We start from the raw sequence: 23318 nt of genomic DNA, 5'->3' as shown, positions 1-23318 counted from the left end.
GGATTTCTTGCGGAACCCCTAGCGACCTCTAGCCGCCGAATAGACAAATTGCAATTACCGCCTATTTTGCGTAAAAATGTGAGGCGATATCGGAATGGCGGAAATGAAATAAGAAATCGGAAACTTTCCGCCAAATTCGGAAGGGTTGGGAGGGATGCGTCATCGCCCGCGCCCCAAGTGACCTCAATTAGCCAACGGCCACATGCACCCGCTCCACCGGCCCCGCTCCCTGAACACACTCGGCCCTGCTCCCCGAACTCCGTTAACATTAACGAGCTCCGTTAGCCTACACTGTCTGGGCCTACAGTGTTGGGGCCTACAGCGGGCTGCGGGCCTAATAAGGGACTCTGAGAGTGTGCGATGGAGGGGTTTAGTTTAGAGATACAGCATGAAAACAGGCCCTTTGGCCCACCGTCCATAACGACCAGGGATCCCCGCACACACTAGGTACCATTTTACACATACACCAAGCCAATTAACCTACAAACTTGTACGTCTTTGGAGTGTGGGAGGAAACCGATCTCGGAGAAAACCCACGCGGTCAAGGGGAGAACATACAAACTCTGTGCAGACAGCAGCCGTGGTTGGGATGGAACCCGGGTCTCCGGTGATGCAAGCGCTGTAAGGCAGGAACTCTACCGCTGCGCTACCGTGGGGAGAATGACGGAGGATTGCGAGGAGAGCCAGAGGAGTGGGAGCCAGAGAAGTAGAGACAGGGAGCGCCGGAGAAATGTGGAAAAAGTAGGGCCAGAGGAGTGAATAGAGGCCGGACCGGAGGTATAGGGGTGAGAGGGACGGAGTAGGGGTAGAGAGTGCTGGAGCAGTGGATGCTGAGAGGCATGCAAGGTGTAGGTAGAGGTGGTGGTAGAAGAGTGCAGGAGGAGACAGGGCCCAGGAAGTCAGGAGAGAAGGCCGGGGGATTGGTGAGAAAGAGGGCCCGAGCTTTTGGGATGGGCGAGAGGGAGTCGCAGGATTTTGGGAGCATGGGCCAGAAGAGTAGAGAGAGAAAGAGAGAGAGAGGTATGGATGGGTAGGGGCTGAGAAAAGGCCAAAAGTGTGGGGGAAAGTGCCGATAGAAATGGAAAGTAAAGGCCGTAAGAGGGGGGGGGGGCATGGAAGGAGGTGTGGGGGGAAAGAGGTTCGGAGGAAATGGGGAGAGCGAAATGGAGATGCGCAGGGGGGAGAGTGGGATGGAGAAGAAGAGGGAGAGTGGGACAGAAGACTGGGAATAAAGGGGGGAGGTAGATTGGCAGAAGAAAGGACTGGAACAGTAGCTATTTGGAGGGACGAACGTTTGGGAGGCGAGTGGGAAGGGGGATTGGGGCGAGAGACGCCCAGTGGAGTGGGGAGGAGAGAGCAAGAGGAGTGGGGAGAGGGGGAAGACCGCAGGAGTGAAGAGAGAGAAAAGGCCCAAGCAAGGAGAGGGATGGGCGGAGGGCTAAGGAAAGAACAGGCGGGAGGTATGCGGAAGAGTGAGCAGCGGAGGATTCGGGGGAGCAATTGCCAGAGCAGTGGGGAGAGAGCGCCGGAGGAGTAGGGAGGAGGGCCGGAGGAGTGGGAAAGATGGGGGGGGGGTGATGAGGTGGTGAAAGTGGCCTGGGGACGAGAGAGAAAAGAGCGGATGAGCGAGGAGTGAGAGGGCCGGGATGTGTGGGGAAACAAGGCCAATATTCGAGCAGAGAGATCCGGAGGTGTGAAGTGTTTCGGCGAGGCCGGAGGTGTGTGGAGTAAGAGGGCCGGAGACTAGGCGGTTGGGCGGTGACGCGCTGGTTGCCCATTGGTCCGCACAGACCCACCAACACATTCAAACCGTGACGGTTGGGGAGCAGCGCGCGGAACACAGCGCCCTTCAGTGGGATGCCGATTTCAAACATTTAGCTTGCAAGCATTTAGTGCGGGGCCCTCAAAAGTGCGGGGCCCGTAGCAAATGCAACTTTTGCTACTATGTTAATCCAGTACTGTATACAGGTTAAACTTCTCTGCCACATGCTCAAGCAACAGTGATTGGTGATCAGACAAATAAGGGGACTTTTAGTCTGGGAGGAACTGATCTGTGTAGAGAAGTCCAATAGCTGAAAATATTTACTTGCCCCAAAGCATCCACTGTTCCTGTTCATATCTATACTGGTGTAATTATTCAATTTCATTGTTCTGGTGTCATACCTGATGCAAATGACAAATAAACTCCCTTGACTCTTGCATAGGAAAATAACTGCAGATGCTGGTACAAATCGAAGGTATCACAAAATGCTGAAGTAACTCAGCAGGTCAGGCAGCATCTTGGAGAGAAGAGATGGGTGATGTTTCGGGTCTGAAGAAGGGTCTCGACCCAAAACGTCACCCATTCCTTCTCTCCAAGATGCTGCCCGACCTGCTGAGTTACTCCAGCATTTTGAGACACTGCTTGACTCTTGCTATCATTTCGACAGGCAAGTGCATATTCACAGATGGATTAAGCCCAGGCAGGCTCAACACAAGCAAACAATATCCAAAAGAAGGTTGTTGCACAATACATCAGTATCTTGGTCTCTCCATCAGTACATGTGGTTTACATGAGAATTTAATTTAGGATTATTCTAACAATGGCACTGTGACTGGTAGAGAACTGCCAGTCGCACTGGTCCCAGTTGTAGCTAATTATATCTATACAGTATGATTAAAAGTCAAAGCATCTAATGAACAGATTCCAGACTAGGACACAGCATATGTACACTTACACAATGTAGAAAAGGAGTAGAAATAGAATTGCGCTGGTACATTTGTGCGCCCATGCTGCCATAGCAGTCCGGAGGCCCGGACTGGGCCTCAAACACACTGCATAGCATTGCTAGAGTCTGAACATCATGTATTGTGCTGTAATGGGTCAGACTGTGGAGAAACACATAACAGTAAACCATTGTAAGAACGGGATCTATTAATTATCAGAACTACATTTAAAATTACCCAGAACTTACTTACAATTCTTACTACTGTCCAGATCAGATGAATAAGGTCAAAGATTAAGTACAGATGAAGATAGGCATTTCCCATGTTTAGCTCATCTACCACTTAAAACTGGAAGAAATATTCAATTACTTTACATTATTAAATTGAGTATCGACTATCCTGATGCATACACGTTAAATTTTATTGTTTCAAGATACCTAGACTTTGACACAAATTTAAAAATACTAATAATTAGGGTGATTTAAACAAAAAGATAAAACTCCACATTTCTTTCATTTGTTGTTCTTTCCAAATAATTCAGAGAGCAAATTCCGTTCATGGCAATGACATAAATATACGGGAGGAGGCCAGGGTTAATGTTAAGATGCAAGGCTCACCTAGGGAATCAATGATGATAGAAATTACTGCATAACAGCCACTGCCCGTTTTCTGGATTGCGCAGATGCAAGCGTCAGCTAAGGACCAAGTGGAATCACCTCTATTTTCAAGTCACTACCCACCACTACTTACTATCTAGATTCACACGTCAAGGTGAAACAGAGAGCAGCTACTATTAATGAAACGGCACCCCAGTCTAAATCATCACCATCTGAATGAAGGGGGCACAATAAAAATTAAGGCCAAAACAAAAAAATCAGTTTGTCTGAAGCCATTTTACTGAGTAGAACATTTTGGTAATACTATCGGTACACATTATTGTTTCCTTTATGACAATAATTTCATAGCTTCAAAAGCACAGAATTAGTTGTTAACCTCCCTGTGATGCCCTGGCAAATAAAAAGAGACTGAGTGCATGTTTTCTTTCTGTGAAACAGGGCAAAACATTAAAAAAGGCTTGCACAAGCACTCAGTACCGTGTGTTCAGTACATCTTAAATGACATGAAATCAATTTCCATTTGCCTCTTCATTATGTAGTAAGGCTCCATGAGAAATTCATCTACAACAATGCCTAATTTAAAAAAAAGGTTTCTGAATGGAGGTTATGATACACTGTCTTCTTGCAGAGCTGCAGTTTCTCAACACTTGGACAGTTCCAGGTCAACCATTCCTACCTTTTTGAGAGAAATTAGGGATGGGCAATAAATTCTGGCTTTGCCAAAGTTACCCATGTTCCAGATGCATATGAATAAAAGTTACAAAAAGGCAGCATACTTCATTCATAAAGTTCTTTAAAAGTATAAAGCTTTTGATTTTTTTGTTCCTTTTATTATAGTTTCAAAAGGATTTCTATAAAATCTTACTGCTCATTGAATGGTTGCAAGCACTTTTCAGGTCATTTTCGGTCTCTGAACACTAGCTCACTTTGCTATTTCTTAATTACAGGTGCCAAATAAAAAAAATCTTACAGTGACTCAAGGAGCTGCCTGCCAAATGGATGCCGTGCCCATGGTGTCTCTATGTCAGGATCCGGATGTGGACTGAGAAACGAGTCTGTCGCAACAGCAGCCAAAGACCACACCTTTAATGTTAAGAAATGAACGAAATTAGTAAGTTACCAAGAGGCAGGAAATAGCAGAGTTACCTGCTGGATTCAACCTCACAGTTTGACCAGGATTAGTTAGTTCATCAGCCAGTTGCACCAAATTTTAAAATGAACAGACTTCTCTCTGAGAGCAATCTAGTACAAAAAGTTTGTAGTTTATAAACCTTACTGAACTGTTCCAACCCGAAATTTCCATGTATAGAGGGCTATTTTCCAATCCATTTAGGAGTCCAGATATTGGACTCGGCTGCTAGATCTAACAATAACAAATGCAGAACAGATAAAGGAACCAAATATAAGAAAACATCTGCATAGCAACTATAATATAGAAGAAGATAGACACAGAATGCTGTAGTAACTCAGTGGGTCACGCAGCATCTCTGGAGAAAAGGAATAGGTGACGTTTCAGGTCTGAATCCTTCTTTAGACTGAATGATAGAGATGGGGGGGGGAGAAAAATTGGAGACAAGAAAAGGCTAGAACAAATCAGGGACGGCACCAAATGACCTCAGGAAAGGTGGAATCCATAATGGCCCATTGTTGGCTGCGGAAGATGCCTAGGATGGGGGAAGGGGGAGAGAGGAGGGGAAGGATTGCAAGAGTTACTTGAAATTAGAGAAATCAACGTTCACACCTATGGGTTGTAAGCAGCCCAGGCAAAATGAGGTGCCATTCCTCCAATTTGCATGTGGCCTCACACAGTGGAGAAGGCCCAGAACCGAAAGGTCAGTATGGGAATAGAAAGGGGAGTTAAAATGTTTGGCATCCGGGAGATCGTGGGTCAAAGTGGACTGAGTGCAAGTGTTCAGTGAAACGATCACTACGCTTAGTCTCGCCGAGATATAGGCCACATCAAGAGTATCAGATAGAGTAGATGAGATTGGAGGAGATGCAAGTAAATCTGCCTCACCTGAAAGTACTGTCATCTTGGATGAAGTCGAGGGAGGAGATACAAGGGCAGGTGTTGCTTCTCCTGCGGTTGCAGGGGAAAGTCCCTGGGGAGGTGGTGACGCAGAATCGTTCAGCAATTGGGTCAGGAGCAGTGATAGCAAAATAGCAAAAATATTAGCTAATGATTCTACTGCAATATTTTCCAGGGAGAGTGATTAGGAAGTGGTGACATTGGATGTGACAGAACTTCACTTACACAAAAAAGGGAAAATCCTAATCGCAGCATTCAAAATCAAAGGTAGAAATACTACGCATATTTAATAATTAGTTAAAAGTGTGGAGTGTTAGAGGGTTGGTGGATAGTTAATGTTACAATTGTATTTAGAAAGGAAAAATAATGAATCCAGGAAGCATATGAAAAAGAAAAATGGAAGAAAAAATTGTGCAAATTCATTAATACATTACGAGGTGGAATATTTGAACACAACAATACCTGAACAAGGTCTCTGCGTCCAACTGATAGAGCTGCAGCAGCATTTTTCTGACAAGTATCTTGGATGTCATTCACATTCAGTCTGTAGAGAAAGGTGATGGTGTGAGAACAATCCAAAGGGATGGGAACATAAACCCTAATGGATTGAAAACTCTTGCATGGTTGCTGTCGGCCTCACATTAATAATGATCAAAGGCCAATCATCAAAGAGGACATCATTGTAAGACATTAATTCCCCTTTACATTCCCACACTGACCTTTCTGTCCTAGACCCTCTCCATTGTCCAGGCCAAACCCAAATTGGAGGAACAGCATCTCATATTTCGCTTGAGCAGCTTACAACCCACTGGTATGAATATTGATTTCTCTAACTTCAAGTAACCCTTGCATCCCCCCTTTCTCCATCCCTCCCCTATCCAAGTCGTACCAGCTTTAAAGTTGTCTTGTTGAGTCTCATTGTCTATACTCGTTTTCACCTAGGCCACAGCTAACAATGGCCTGTTTCCTTTATCAATGTTACATTTTTGCATATCTTTCATTTATTTGTTCTATATCTCTCTACATCACCATCTATATCTCGTTTCCCTTTCCCCAACTCTCAATCTGAAGAAGAGTCTTGACCCGAAACATCACCTATTTCTTTTCTCCAGAGATGCTGTCTGACCCCCTAAGTTACTCCAGTTTTTTGTGCATATCTTCACTGTAAGACATCCTCTGGAATATATCATCAGGTAAATTATCTCCAGTTAATTCATCAATCATCCTCCCTCCAGTGAAAGGTTATGTCAGTTTTTTTTGTTGCTGATGATGTCGTAGTGCCCAGCTTCATTAACATCTCAATTTATAATGAAAAAGCCCAGGTTTTATATCTTCTGCCCAACAGGAAGAGGGAGAAAAGCAAGTGACGGGTGAAAAAAGTTCTGTTTTCACCGAATGTGGTCTATCGGTCAGAAGGTTAAGCATCCAGTAGCAGGTGGAGGTCCTGACTTCTAGGGTCCAGGGGTTTGGAGATGAGTTTGGATGGGATTATGGCGTTGAATTCAGTTATAATCAATAAATAAATAGGTGTCCTTGTTACCTAGATGTTCCAGAGATGAGTATAAGGCCAGGTGGACCTGTTTTGATGTTTGGCAAACAGGCAGTGAATTAAGGCTGCCAGGGAGGCTGGAGTTAATGTGTGCCATCACCAGTCTCTTGAAGCACTGAAGCACTTCATATGATGAAGTACCTACAATGCACTCACTTTTCCTAATTGTAATCAAGATTCTGTTTAGAGTTCTAAAGTATATTTCTATGTTAGTAGGTTGACTGGGTTAATGCACGGTGTTTTGAGACATCCAAAGATTACAAAATGTTTGCAAACCTTTTATTCTCTTCCCCGTATTTTGTCATATTAAATTCTCAAAACACATCTGAAGGGCCCCTGGTGGAAGATCTCCATTGCTCCCATGGCAGCACCTTTTCTTGTTCTCTTTCCATAGAGCATCCATTTATTCTGGAGCATTGGTAGTTGGAAAAGTGTTGTTTCTATTGCTGTAATTCTCTTTGAAAGATTTAGCTGATGGATCAGACAATGCCAATTTCAGCTCAGCATTGCACAGGGAAAATGACAACCCTGTTCTTAGAACTTTGCAATGAAAGTCTTGATTTTCATGTAACTTTTGTAAACATCATCAGTGTAACCCTACTTGTATTAAAGATATCTCTGGAAGACAGGCAACGAGAAACGCAGCTCAGTTGATTGCTAGTTAATTCCATTGTAATCAATAGAATTAAATAACTGGCATTGTATATAATCAATGGCAGATCCTTTTGTCCCACCAAAATAGAGTGAAGTTGTAACTCAGGGTTGTGAGATTTGTATGACACTGAGACACCGACGAATGGAAGCAAATCCAAGGAAACCAGAATACTTTCTGGTGATCATCTCCCACCCCTGCTCCTCACCCCACAAACATGTAAGTAGTTTTTCTGGGAAAAGATTAGTATCTTCACTGAGGCAATTTGTCAACCTTGAAATCAAGTTTTGAATTCACGAAGAAACAGAAGAAAAATGTTGACACACAAATAGGAATGAAAACATTGCATCTTTGAGAGACAGGAATACTCTATGTTAATATTTATTTTCAATTATAGTCTTTTTAATAATTCAATCTCAGGATGTAGATGCCTCTGGCAAAATCAGCAGCTATTGCTATCCTCAATTGCTCTTGAGATGATGATGGGAAGTCTAGAAATATATGTCAGTTTTTCTAACTGTAAAAGTTTAGACATTGTTGCAATGGTAAATGTGTCTTCAATACTTACATGTATAATTCCCCCAGTGACTTGTGTACTGGCAGGAGACAGGAGATGTCCTGGATGATGACTTTCCCTGCAGCTTTGATTGGACGATTGTTTGCATCGGTTCCTTCTCGCTTTCCTTTCCAACGACGTGATTTCTGGGAATAGGAATAGTTTATCAACACCAATTGCACAATCAATATTTTAGGTGTTAAGCTGGGGAGAATAAGTGCCTTTATCCTCGCGTACTAATTAAAATAAAATTATGAAAAATTAAAGTCACTGAAAATTAAACAAGTCTCTGGGCTTTGTGAGTTGTGGGAGTAAAATCGACCTTCAATATTTTAATTAAACCCAGCATGTTACTGGGTTTTATTCTGCGGGTTATTTTGTTGGCTATAGGGTAATCTTTAATAAAGTTCACAATCCTGTCTCTAACCTAAATGGAATTTTCACTGTGCTCACTGAAGAACCTAGAATTGTAAGTACCCATTCTTGGGTTGATAACTGGAGGTTGAATGTTTGAAATGCCATAAACTAAATGACCCATGAGAGTCCTATAGAACTATCCAAATAAATGCAAAGGTGAGCTATGCACCTACACAGACTCACTGGCTCATAGACCATCTGCCAAAATGAAACATTTTGTTCTTGATAGTATTTAGGTAAAGTCCAAAGCATTTTAAATAGGTCAATGACAAACCAGGGATGCATCTTATGATCTTTTACTCACAAAGCATGAGACACAAATCATTGCTGAAGCATAAAGTGCAATTAAAAGCTTATTATTAATGCAATGTTTAGTTATTTGAACCAGATAAGGTTTGTATTTTAAACCCAGCGATTCGAACCAATTGCACAAACCAAAATAGGAGATAGACAATGGTGGATAGCACATGAAAAATGATTACGCATGAAGCAATGCATACAAATAAAGTGCCAATTTCCACCAGTAGGGGTTGTCTGATATTACCTTTCAGAGATAAGAACTTGGAGGTTTCATGTAAAACTTTATTCCATAATGAAGGTTCTGGAATGTAAAGTAGCAAGCAAGGACAGTAATCATAATTATTTATCAAACACTGGTCATCAAAAGAGGGTACCGTGGAGTCTTGCTACCTGATCTAAGCACAACAGATTATGACTACATGACATGGTCAGGTTGATTTTGAACAGAATTATGCTTTTGGGCTCAGTTAAAATATTTATAAACAAATTGCTGAGCTTGACTGAATTGCTGAGTGGCCATGTGTAAACTGTGTTCATGGTCAGGAACTCTGTGTTCCCTTCTGGCTTGTCAATGCACAAAGTAACTGAGATTGAGGGGCAGCCATGTGCCAAACAGATTGACAAGGCCAATAGGGCAGAAATATTGGTATTTATGACAGACAACTGAAAAGTCTTGAATTGCTTCAACCCCAAGCAGATCTTTTCTCTAGAGACTGCATACCTGATTGCAGATGTCAAATTGGTTTGGGTTTCAATAAAGTAATGCTCTTAGGATCCCATCAGCCTCCCTCGGTTTGGTGATGGTGAAGTGGGATCTTAATTTTAAACCCAAACCGAATTCAGGGTGAAGAAGCATGTATTCTGTTTATAAGAAAACCCTGGTTATTAGTAAGAAGATGTATAGTGAAATGAATGTTTTGTTTACAAGACACCACATGATTGATGTTGTAACTTGATTCCTTTATCATTTTCTGTAGGATCAATCATAACTGATCACATCATCATTCCAATGCTGCATTTTGGCTACCAATATCCCAAAAGATCTCTCTCTTCAGGTCCTTCACTTTCTCAACTACATCACTTTCCAATATCTGTTTGTAAATTTACTTTTCAATCATTTCCATTTATATTACATCGCTGGATTCCTTTCTTTACAAAGAGAATCACTAATTCAAGGTAGCTCGGACATAGCAAATTCCTCGCCTTCTCTCTAGATGGTAAATGTTCCCTAAACTCTTTGTTTTAAACTGACTGCATTTCACACTCATACTTTTCTAGATATGTATGAGCTGTTGCAACTAAAGATTCATTGTGACTTTCACTTTAGCTTATCACTTTGAATATATATCCCAGCAATCTATTCATTTTACCCAGTGTTGGACATTGGAAGTGATGTGCTTGCTATTGCTTCCCAGTGCTTTACCAAAACTTCCTATATTAATTTGAATCATTTTAATGTATACTTATGATCAGCATTTTGACATCTACTTGTTTTGTATCAGTTTTTGGACTAATGCAAAACAAAACAAACTGCTGGAAGAAATCAGCAGGTCCCAGCAGCATCTGTTGGGAACTGTCACCATTTCAGGTCAAGATCCTGCATCAGGTCTAAGAATGAAGAAGGAAGATAGGTGGTATAAAGAGGAGAATAGACAATAGACAATAGGTGCAGCAGTAGGCCATTTGGCCCTTCAACCCAGCAACACCATTCACTGTGATCATGGCTGATCATCCACAATCAGTAATCCGTTCCTGCCTTCTCCCCATATCCCTTGACTCCGCTATCTTTAAGAGCTCTATCTAACTCTCTCTTGAAAGCATCCAGAGAATTGGCCTCCACTGCCTTCTGAGGCAGAGAATTCCACAGAGTCACAACTCTCTGGATGAAAACGTTTTTCCTCATCTTTGTTCTAAATGGCCTACCCCTTATTCTTAAACTGTGGCCCCTGGTTCTGCACTCCCCCAACATCGGGAACATGTTTCCTGCCTCTAGTGTGTCCAATCCCTTAATAATCTTGTATGTTTCAATAAGATCCCCTCTCATCCTTCTAGATTCCAGTGTATACAAGCCCAGTAACTCCATTCTTTCAACATATGACAGTCCAGCCATCCTGGGAATTAACCTCGTGAACCTATGCTGCACTCCCTCAATAGCAAGAATGTCCTTCCTCAAATGGATGGCCTCTTTACATCCTTGGATGGTGGTGAAGGAGGAGGTGCGGAGATATGTGTGACAAGTCTTGTGGCCGAAGATTAATAGTAAACCACTGTTTTTTTCCTTACTGAATCATAGATAGTGGTGTAACCCAGATATCAGTGCTGTCTTTAATATATGACATGGTTCATTTCCAAATTGCTGGATGACAATAAAGCTTGGAAGAGCGGTTTACAGTGAGGAAGACAGCAATAGATTGCAATAAAACATGAACAGGCTGGTAGAATGGACAGATAAAATAAAATTTAAAACAGTGAAGTGTAAAGCATTTAGGCAGAAGGAATCTAGAGAAATAATGTATACTAAATGGGGCAATTCCGAAGGAATTCTGAAGCAAGAACACATACGAATACATATGTGCACAAATCCTTGAAAAAGGAATGGCATATTGAGGGAGTAGTCAATCAAACATACAGGTTCCTGGGATTTATAAATAAAGGATCAGAGTACTAAAGCAGGAAAGTTATGTCCAGCCTGAGTAAAACACTTTTAAGTGGAGAACAGTGAACAATTCTGGTCACATAGATTTTGGTAAGATGTGAAGATAGTAGAATGGGTGCTTTAAATATTTACAGGAATTGTTCCAGGAATGAAGAACGTCAGCATCCTTCTTGGAGTAAGGAAAGCAGAGAGGAAATTTGACAGAGGAGGACAAGGTCATGGCATGTTTAGATTGAGTGAACACAGTAAACACAGGAACTGTTTCCATTAGCAAATGGTTCAGAGGGTAGAGTAAGGGAGAAAGAGCTAGGGAAATGGAATTGTTGGGAATTTGGAACCAGCATGGACACAAATGGCCTTCTACGTCATAACAATCCAGTGGTTTTCTTATTTCACTTATTCTAGTCATTGTAAGGAAAGGTATGGCATTTTGAAACAATGCAAGTATTTTCTTCAGCATAAAATGAATCTACGAATTGATCACTGTGGAGAGATTTTTTGTTGTTGCAAAACTGAACATTATAATCAGTGAATGTTGAAGATCAGATCAAGTTTTGTGCCATTTACATGCAAAATAGAGATACATACAATTCAAGGGGCATCGGTTGGCTGAATGCACACAGTCCTTTTCCAAGGTTGAGAAATCAGGAACTAGAGAGCATAGGTTTAACCTGAGAGGGGAATGATTTAATAAGAATCTAAGGGGCAAATTTTTCAAATACATGACCAGGAAAGATAGATAGGGATGAAAATCAAATGCAGGCAAAAGAAACTACCTTGGGTGGGCATTTGGTCAGCATGAACGGTTTTCGCAGATAAGCCTATTTCTATGATGTATGAATCTATAAACATGTAACAATAAACCATGCACTACATCTTTTTCTGGGTAGTATTGGATGAAAGGTTTCTAAAACATTAGCATCAATCCCAAACTGCTCCACAGCTACAATGATTTAATTATTCTGTCTGGCCAAGCAACTATACTCTCTGGAATGTACCAGAATCATTGCAAACCAATTTGCAAACATGACATACTGCCATTGTAGGGAGAGGAGAGCCCCTACCTTCAGAGGAAACAAGATTGGCAAGATTCCTGCAAAATGACAGTAATATCTGATAATAATACCTGTTGGCATTTGAGGTCCCATTCAGATCTGAAGCCAGGGAAACAGATCTATCAATGGTTCCCAGCCTACCACGTTTAGTCAGCATGAAAAGGAGGAAGCATGCCACCACTAATGTCTTAATTATTCTATCCTACCTTTAAAAGCTTCCAGGCAGTTCCACCAGGAATATAAAATAATATCCAGAAATGCTTTTCAGATGTGACCAAATCTTCCACAGATATTCAAATAGCCACCTATCAGTCACCACGAACCTCTGCAATCAGCATATCATTCCTCGCTATTTCCACTAGCTCGAATGGGATCTCACCACCAGTAACATCTTCTCCTCTCCTGCCCTTTCTGCTTTCCACAGAAATGTGAATCCTTTCCATGAATCCCTGGTCTGGTCATCCCATCCCATCCACCCACCCCTTCCCATCCTTTGGCACTTTCCCCTGCAATTGTGGAAGAAAAACATTTGTCTCCATCTCCTTCCTTGTAACAATCCTGGGGTCTAAATAGCTCTTCCAGGCGAGTTAGAAATTTACATGTACCTCCTCCAATCTGGTCTATTGCATTTGGCTCTCTGCCTTTTCAACTCTATTTTCAATTCCTACACCAATCTGTCCATTGACATCCTTCTCCACTGCCACAGTGAGGCCAAATGCAAACTAACCCCCCCCTTCCTCCCTCCCCCCCTTCCCCCCTTCCTCCCTCCCCATCCTTCCTCCCTCCCCCCCTTCCTCCCTCCCCCCCTCCTCCCTCCCCCCTCCTCCCTCCCCCCCTTCCTCCCTCCCCCCCTCCCTCCCTCCCCCCCCTCCCTCCCTCCCTCCCTCCCTCCCCCCCCTCCCCCCCCCTCCCTCCTCCCTCCTCCCTCCCCCCCCCCCCACCCCCACTCAGTTGCATCTGCTTAGTTTTTCTCTTGCTTATCTGTTCCACCTATCCCCTCCCAGCCACTGCCTCACCCCTCCCTCTCACTTTGGCATATTGGTTATCTTCCCCATACACTCTCAATTCTGATGCAGGTCTCAACCCAAAACATCACCAATCCCTTTACCTCCACAAATACTGCTTAGTCTGCTGAGCTCTTCCAGCGGTATGCTTTTTGTTCTTCAGACATCCAATTGGGCATAAGGATTTAAGTAGTGGGCTTGAGTAAAAAGCATATTTTTCTACAGCAATAATAATTATTATTTGGCTCTAACAGAGCCAAACACATGCCTAGCAAGGTTTAAAAACATTTGTGGAGATCTTCCATAACCTTTTCACAATATACACATCAAGAAGGACCCATTTTCTCCATTTGTCTTAGTGACTCACTAATTATACAGCTTCTGCACAAAAACGAACGTCCTGAATTTGAATCACTGCCCATGTTCACGAAAATGCACTTGAAAGAAGAATCCACACTTTTTTTTGCAGATACAGAAAGAAAGCTGATTACCTGTATTGGCAGAGCAAAGAAATGCTCCTCCAGAGCATGGAACAGCACATTCTTACAAAAATTGTACATTTATTAAAAACCCAGTTCCCGGTCAGAAGCATGCATTTCATGCAGTTATTTAAGCATCTTAACTATCTCGTGCATTAAGATCATACAAAAAGAAAAACGTTAGTGTGAAAAGCAGGGGATGTTTTGTAATGCCCAAGAGTGGGATGGCCAGCTGCACCTCATCTCAGTCCAACCAAGAGAACACATGTTGATTCACACTGACTAGGAATATCCAATTAGCTTAAATTAAGTAATTTTACTTTGGGTAGAAGCTGAGATGCCACAATTGTCCTTGGCATCCTTTTGATAAAGAAGGGGAGATAATAAATAAAATCACAACAAAGCTAGCTCGTGTATTGTTGTTAACTCACAAATGTGGATTTCAATTAAGTACAGAAGCTAGCTCAGCAGAAGAACCCATATGACTGGATGGTCCCACGACCATTTACTTTCTGGATTCATTCATTCATGTGCATGGAACCTCCATTGGTTCTAAAGGCCAACGCACATCATGAACCATTCCAGCATGAGGGGGTGGCTTCTGAAGACTAAACAAAAAATATCCAATCATTGTCTGTTTGTGAAAAGAGCTGCTGTTGATGAAAGGACTGTTACTCGACAGAGGGCAACTGGCTATTCCAGAGTCGCAAGGGCACAAACGTAGGATGGTAATGTGCACAGTACCGGGAACTCATTAATGGCTTGAATGGACCAGCGCCGACGGTTGGAGAGAGGAGACATCTGCAAGTATGAACATCACCAAAAATAAAGAAGAAACACCAAGAAAACAAACAGAAATTAACTCAATAGGAAGAAAACCACACACACAAAAAATAAAATGAAACATACAGAAAAGATTAACTTTATGCGCTCAGGGAGAAACTGGGTAAATGGAGCAATATGTTTCAGTTTCTAATCTATAGACATTCAAGACCCAAGCTGTACAGATAAAAAATATAAACCGGCATGAAGGTAGGTTCATCAGTCAAATGCTACTTCCAGATTTGCAGTTTCTTTTCACAACATGCTGGATGCAGCCATATTCAATTTTCCATTAAAAAGTTCCCATAAAGGATGAACATGGAGCAGACAAAACTTCAAGGTCATTGTACAAAATGTATTAACCACTAACCTATGAGCTACACATTTACATCCCACAACCACATCTTCTTCACTCACCCCAGAACACAAATTTTCTTGTTAACAAGAACAAAACTGAAGAGACCACTCCACAAAACAAAGCAATGCTCAGACCCTGTAATCATCGCCTACAACTTGCGCTAAACTAAGAGAGTGGCGCACCGATTGGTTCACCAACTGCCTTGACACAAAGATATTCACAGAATCACTCCATCCCGACTACGGGTGCCGTTTGTACGGAGTTTGTACGTTCTCCACTTGACCTGCATGGGTTTTCTCTGAGATCTTCGGTATCCTCCCACACTCCAAGATGTACAGGTATGTAGGTTAATTGGCTTGGGAAATGTAAAAATTGTCCCCAGTGTATGAAGGATAGTGTTAATATGCGGGGATCGCTGGTCGGCATGGACCTGGTGGGCTGAAGGGTCTGTTTCCACGCTGTATCTCTAAACTATACTAAATCCATGTGGAATAACAATGGAAGTACTCAAAACATACAAAGGGTAGGTTTTTCAACGTCCAGCAGCAAGAAGGAAAGAACTGCCAGGATTGACTCACAACAAAGGAATGACTGAACTGACACAAAGAATAACACCCTTCACCATTCCACTAGTCATATATGCACCAGTGCACTGTAATCACTTCACAATCATGGGGAGCCAAAGTCCGTCTATACATTAACCCCATCCTGCCCAGTGTGTGCATTATCACTACCAGTGTGAAAAATAGGGTAGACAGAGAAAAGAACTAGCAGTTCAAAACAGGACATCTACTGACACTGAGATATTAGCAACAGGATAATATTTCACCACACCCTGTCTAGCATATCTGTATATCTGTCAGTCTGCAAACTATGATCAAGCCAGAGGACTAACCTTGATTCAAATGTTCAGCATAAAAAAAAGTATGGCAGGAGCAGCACCAGATATACATAAAATGAGGTAGTAGCCTGGTGAGGCAACAATAATGCATGACAATCAATGGAGGCAGCAAGCTAAAGATAGAGCTAAATGGCTCCGCTACAAACAATTCCGATCAAAATTCTGCAGTCCTATTACATCCAGTTATTGTATGAATGATAGCAAACAATTAAATAATTAATGGATTAAAGAGTTGTATGAACATTATCATCCTTAATGATGCTTTCTATTGTATTCAACAAGAAGTGCTGACTTGATGGTCCATCTTTTACTTCTTCCAAGGCCTCCACATCATAGGTTTCCGTCTTTGACCAACTTGATTAATTCACTTTATATATTAAGAAATGTCTAATATAAATAGACATAAATAATGTAGCTATCATCTAATTCACTAAAGCTTTACAACCATTTACAAGACTCAGAAAGAGTGTGATGAGTTTGACTCAGACATAATGCAAGAAGCTCAAAAAATGAACTACAGATAATTGCCAAAACCTCTTCGGCAAACTTCCAGGCCAATTTAGAAGGACAAACACAAAGCTGTTCAAGGTGGCAGATCACAATTACCCCTCAAGGACATTTGGGCATAGGGATAAAATCTTGGCCTTGCCAATGCAAGACAGATCCCATACATGAATAAAAACACCTTCATTGCTCACATCACACACACAGCTTAACCTAATTTTAATGACTGGTTAAACTTTTTTCAGCATGGGATGGTGGATGTATTTTTAAAATAAACCCCCTGTGATACTGTCAGTATTGAATACTGCACAGCAGATCTTTTTCATGCTCTCACATTACAGCAACACATTGGGTTGCTCTGAACAATTGAAAATAGAACCAGATGTCTCCAAATTTTCTCTTCTGTTAATAAAAAGATAACGGAACAGAGAGTGCACCTCATGGCTCTCAATGTGACAAATGCCATACTGGCAACTTTTCTTTCTAATTCAGCATTTCCTCCTTGAAGAATCTCAACATCCTGCAGTTCCTCTAGGCTGCACTGCAACCATAGTCAATCAGTACAGCAGAGACAGAAAATCAGTCATTTGAATGCATAGTCCCATCCTACTGTTGCAGCTAAACACCAATGTCAGATTTGTAAATTGTCAACTCGCCAGAACCAAAACACTTCTTCTGTAAACAGTTTGGGACTTGAAGACGTCATTCTGCATATGCACAAGCAGGAAGTGGGGATCAAATGAGGAAGCATTGAGGCTGTAAACCAAAATCATCCTTACAAGCATGGATATCAAGGTTAAACAATTAAAGTAGGGCTAAGGGGGTTGTCAACCGAATTTACATAATACAAAAGCAGGTTGTGGGTGGCAGCACAGCGAATGCCGCAAGGAAAAATTAGGTGGTTTTTGTTTAACGCATTGCGCGCGTATAAACAATTTGCAACTACCGTGCATCTGCAATCAATATTCTCTTGTGTAGGAAAGAACTGCAGATGCTGGTTTAAATCAAAGGTAGACACAAAATGCTGGAGTAACTCAGCGGGACAGGCAGCATCTCTGGAGAGAAGGGTCGACCCGAAACGTCACCCATTCCTTCTCTCCTGAGATGCTAGCTGTCCCGCTGAGTTACTCCAGCATCAATATTCTCTTCCTCTGTTGTCATATCAAAGGTTCAGCATTGGATCAGGAAGTCACAAATATATTATTGCAGTTAACATCACACGCATTACTGACAGTAGTGGAAAAGGACTAGTTCTACAAGAGAGGTTCAGAACACAAAGTTTGCGCTGATGTAATTTTAACAGACAACAGAATATCTAATTTATGGTGAGTGTTGCCACTGATTTCAATCAAAAGCCACAAATAAAAAGTCCTCATCTGCAAGAGGAGATTTGCAGTCGGCATGCCATCGACCAAAGCAGCTATTCAGTTTTCAAACTGTTAAATATAAAGGACATTGACATGTTCCAATAATAGACCAAGGTCTGGTCACTAACTGAGGGCTTAATTTTAATACACAATTCAGCATTTTTTTCTTTTAATTATTTTTTATACTGGATATATTATAGTTTTAAATCAATAATTTGTCTCTTTTATTCTATCACTTTTCTTAAAACCTGGTTTCTTACCCATATAAATGCATTTGTTGTATGGCAACTGTCTCACAGAAACTTCAAAATGGATGGCCAAAAAGCTACTGACTGACCATAGTTTTATCATATCATATCATATATATACAGCCGGAAACAGGCCTTTTCGGCCCACCAAGTCCGTGCCGCCCAGCGATCCCCGCACATTAACACCCACTAGGGACAATTTTTACATTTACCCAGCCAATTAACCTACATACCTGTACGTCTTTGGAGATGTACGTCTTTGATGGCAGACTAGCAAGGAAACTGAGCAACAGAGTAGCCAATTACAGCATCACGTAATTCAGCCATGTGACACTGGAAATACCATCATACAGCGCACTTTAGGTTCCACAGTGTGTGAAACTGTTGCTATGCTAGGGGCTTAGCTGAGATTGGTGTCTGAGATAAAGACAGTAGGTAATGGATTGTGTAACTGATCACCGATAATGTCATCTACTCACTCGCTCCTTGTAATAGAAGGAACTAATGGACACCAGCTCCTTCTCACTGCGAGTTGGACTCCCACTATACAACCTCAAATTACTCTGCGATTCCGTGCGGATCTTCATCGGGGTGATTCCTCCACTGTGATATGCGGAGAGTGCTGAGAGTGACCTGAACACAAAGTACAAGATTCTGTAATGCGCAGTATGAATATTAATAAACTTTATCATTAACCAAGAGTGCAGAGAGATCTTAGTAAGCAGCAGAAGAAACAAGACTGAACAATTACACATTCTTGGTTTGTAGATAAAGCAATGGAATGAGTTGACAAAGAAGCAAGGCCCAGAAATAAATTGGCACTGTTTTATCCCAACATGAGCAATATCCCTAATGCTGCAAGCTCCCTAGTATAATGCTTCTGTTTCAGGGACAGTAGGCATTAGAGACCGAATTTCACAGTTTGGGAGCATTTTATCTCAGTTCCGATGTGAGGAAGTAATCTTTCATGCATCATACCACAATGCTACCAGTACTCTTTCAGAATGTTGGCAAGGGACGAAGATGTTGGTAAAATAGGAGCACTCCCAGGAGCCAGAAGATCATGCAGACTTCTGAAGAAGAATGCATGGAAGCTGACTCATTGTGCAAAGGGAATGCATTCACAGATACCCATCTACATGGCTGGAAATTGTCAGGAAGGTCACGTGTAAGGGCAATGGTTCTTGGTACTTGGTCCTCCAAAATATTCCAAATGGAATTTAAACTGGAGTATGGACTTAAGCAAGAAGGGCTTCTTGGAGAAGAAGAGCTACCTTAAATTTAGTTGCGTCTGTTTAGGTGCACTATATGATGATTGTACTTTTGAGAACTTTGAAATACAACAAGATGTCCCTTCTAGAGATGAATGCAAAATTCATATTAATTAAAAATGGAAGGTTCTCCACTTTGACAGTAGGGCACTTGTGCCTTTACAGATACCTCCCTGGCAACTTCCTTCCGTGATTGTCATCTCTTTTGTCCAATGCTTTCCTCTACTTTTTTTAAACTCGGTTCCAATCTAATGAACATGAAAACATTCATGTTCATCATGCATTCTGCACATTTCTGGTCACTTAATTTAGAAGAGAAACCCACTGAAATCACCCAGTGACTGACCTGAGTTTGGGTTAGTATATCTGCAGCTTGTTTGCCAGAGTTATACAAACCTCTGCCTAAGATTGTGGAAATAAAAGTGCCTGACCTTTTAAAACCAATTCAGTTTGAAGTACAGCACTATTAAAAGTTATTTTCAGAGAGAATAGTGCTAGTCATAACACAAACCAACATGGCTGAAAATTACATTAGCAATGAATTGCGGTGAACCACAACTGTTGGGCATGCAGGTCACCAGATAAACAGTGTGCAGCTGTATGAGATTCTTGTACCCAAGTAGCAATTAGACTTAATGATAAAATGGGTTGACTTGGTGTTAACTTGACTTTTGTCTGCACAATGCCATTTTTTGAGCATTGTACAGATGCATCGCTAGTCCCAAGAAGCTTCTCCCTAATCCCTTGCATTGCCCCTGCAAAATTATCTTCCTTCACTCAACCTGAATAGTTTCACGAGAAATCATACTCAGATATCTGGTTACAGATCCTAAACAAATTGCAACAGGGTGATTCTAATCTGCTCCATTAAACCTGCAATTTATATTCAAGTAAACAACTAAAATGTAAACTTGCCAATAATATTAATCTTGCTTTACCTTGGTGTGGGCTCTGTTGGCGACACTGTCCGATGAAGAGTCATTGGTCTCATGAAGTATACAAGATAACCTGGACAACATAAATTAAATTAAATTTAATATCGTCTGATTTGGACCAACATGCAAGCCAGACTTATTTTCCAACAAAGGACTAAAATTACGTTATTTTATCCTTATTTTGATATATTTTTCCACTTCTATTTGCTTCTCCTTTCCTGGTCTGTTCTGCTATTAGGTCCCACAAAAAATGGCTAACTTCAAGCAACTAGGGCATTCTTTACTAGTCAGTTGTCTGTGCTTTGCAAATGTAAAAACTAGTCTCCCCTTGCTAATAAAGGGGTTAGATTCTTATAGAAACCTTTACTATGCAAAAACTCATATAGCAGGAGGTACAGGAAATCCCCAACATTTGCAGGGTTTACCAGTTCCTGTGTATGGCAGGAAGATGGAAGCTTGTCCATCTCCTCACAGTAGGGCGACTGCAAATCAGAAGCAAGTTGAGTTGTACAGAACAGAAAAGGGCCCTTTAGCCCACTCTGTCCATGCCAACCTTTTTGCACACCCATACTAATTCCATTGGTCCACATTAGGTCCGTATCCTTCAAAGTCATGCCCATTCAAGTACTTGACAAATGCCTCTGAAATGTAATGATTATATCCGATTCCATCACCTCTTCTGGTATGAGTTCCAAATCCCCTTTAAAACTCCTTCTACTCACCTTAAACATGCCTTCTTGTTTCTGATGCCCCTATCATGGGAAAGATTCTGATTATCTATCCAATCTATCTCCATCAGTTCACCCCTCAGCCTCCTTCGCTCCAGGGATATCAAGCCAACCCTATTGTGTCTCTACCCATAACTAAAGCCCTCTATTCCAGGAAAAATCCTACTGAATCTCATCTGCACTCTCTCCAGCACAATCATATCCTTTCTATAGTATGACGACTAAATTAGCACACAAATCTGTAAGTGCTTTCTCTACATGGTTTATAACATTCCAGCAGAATCACCCAACTTTTATGTTCTATGCATTGACCTGAAATGCAAGCATGCCATCTGCCTTTTTCACTATCCTATCTGCCACAGAGAACAGAAGTCTTGAACCCCAAAGTCCTACTTCTCACCAACATTCTTATTGCCCTACCATTCACCGTCTATGGGCTATTAAACTTCCCAAAAAGCATTTGTTAGGATTAAATTCCATCCGCCAACACTCTGCCCAACCTTCCAGGTGATCCTGTGGTAGCCTTAGACAACCTTGCTTTCTGCAACACTGACATTTTTTGTGCCATCTGTAAAATTACGAATCCCACTTCCTACATTCATAGCCAATTTGTTAATATAAAATCACAAACAATAAGGGTCCCGCCCCAATCTCTGTGGTATACTACAGGTCACAGGTTGAGAGACTTCCAATCAGGTTGAGAGACTTAACACCAAGCTATTTATTGAGAAGTCATCAATAATATGACTCAATAATATAGACAATAGACAATAGAAAATAGGTGCAGGAGAAGGCCATTCGGCCCTTCGAGCCAGCACCGCCATTCAATGTGATCATGGCTGATCATTCTCAATCAGTACCCCGTTCCTGCCTTCACCCCATACCCCCTGACTCCGCTATCCTTAAGAGCTCTATCTAGCTCTTTCTTGAATGTATTCAGATAATTGGCCTCCACTGCCCTCTGAGGCAGAGAATTCCACAGATTCACAACTCTCTGACTAAAAAAGTTTTTCGTCATCTCTGTTCTAAATGGCCTACCCCTTATTCTTAACCTGTGGCCCCTGGTTCTGGACTCCCCCAACATTGGGAACATGTTTCCTGCCTCTAACGTGTCCAACCCCTTAATAATTTTATACGTTTCGATAAGATCCCCTCTCATCCTTCTAAATTCCAGTGTATACAAACCTAGTCGCTCCAGTCTTTCAACATATGACAGTCCCGCCATTCCGGGAATTATTAACCTAGTAAACCTACGCTGCATGCCCTCAATAGCAAGAATATCCTTCCTCAAATTTGGAGACCAAAACTGCACACAGTACTCCAGGTGCGGTCTCACTAGGACCCTGTACAACTGCAGAAGGACCTCTTTGCTCCTATACTCAACTCCTCTTGTTATGAAGGCCAACATTCCATTGGCTTTCTTCACTGCCTGCTGTACCTGCATGCTTCCTTTCAGTGACTGATGCACTAGGACACCCAGATCACGTTGTACAAATGTTTCACAAATGTGAATTTGTTACATTCAAGGCAGCATATGGTCCCACGATTTAATGCCCTTTTCTAAAGACGCTAGAAGTATACCAATATGGTGCCACTGCCTGCTGAGGAGACTCGGGTCCTTTGGAGTGCAGGGGGACCTTCTTCGACACTGTGGTGGCATCAACCATTTTCTATGGAGTGGTCTGCAGGAGGAGCGGCATCTCAACTGCTGACAGGAAGAGACTTGATAAACTGATCAAGAAAGCCAGCTCTGTCCTGAGATGCCCCCTCGACTCAGTGCAGGTGGTGGGAGAGAGGATGATGGCAAAGCAATCATCACTGCTGGACAACGACTCCCACCTCATGCAGGACACTGTCACTGCACTGAGCAACTCCTTCAGTGACAGACTTCACCCCAAGTGTGTGAAGGAGAGATATCGAAGGTCCTTCCTTCCTGCTGCCGTCAGACAGCACAATCAGCACTGCTCCCAGCAGACTAGTAAATAAAGATAATTACTGTTATTTTATTTTTTAATGAATGCTTATTTATTTTTGCCATCCACTTTGCTGCTGTAACCCTGCAAATTTCCCCGTTGTGGGACGAATAAAGGATTATTATTATTATTATTCATCTAATGGCCATTGGAAGAGTGCAGGTGCCCAAGAAAGTTGTTTTGTTCCATAT

At 41.9% G+C, this 23318-nt stretch overlaps 1 protein-coding gene across 3 annotated transcripts in view; it reads right to left on the bottom strand.

Annotated features, from left to right (window-relative positions):
* Positions 1-23318, bottom strand: part of wdr59 (WD repeat domain 59) — a 57478-nt gene that overhangs the window by 7341 nt on the left and 26819 nt on the right. The window contains exons 17-24 of one of the 3 annotated variants that reach the window (XM_078400529.1): positions 20430-20499; positions 18700-18853; positions 14765-14821; positions 8122-8255; positions 5815-5896; positions 4294-4406; positions 2718-2868; positions 2088-2163 (exon numbers count right to left, since the gene is read on the bottom strand). In XM_078400529.1, the coding sequence (XP_078256655.1) occupies positions 2158-2163; positions 2718-2868; positions 4294-4406; positions 5815-5896; positions 8122-8255; positions 14765-14821; positions 18700-18853; positions 20430-20499 (767 nt within the window). In that variant the 3' untranslated portion in view covers positions 2088-2157. Of the gene's footprint in view, positions 1-2087; positions 2164-2717; positions 2869-4293; positions 4407-5814; positions 5897-8121; positions 8256-14764; positions 14822-18699; positions 18854-20429; positions 20500-23318 lie in introns of those variants that run through there. The other 2 variants (XM_078400527.1, XM_078400528.1) reach the window with 2 other exon arrangements.

Source organism: Rhinoraja longicauda, chromosome 6, assembly GCF_053455715.1.
Source record: "Rhinoraja longicauda isolate Sanriku21f chromosome 6, sRhiLon1.1, whole genome shotgun sequence".
Lineage (NCBI taxonomy): Eukaryota > Metazoa > Chordata > Chondrichthyes > Rajiformes > Arhynchobatidae > Rhinoraja > Rhinoraja longicauda.
This window is presented reverse-complemented; position numbering and strand designations above follow the sequence as displayed.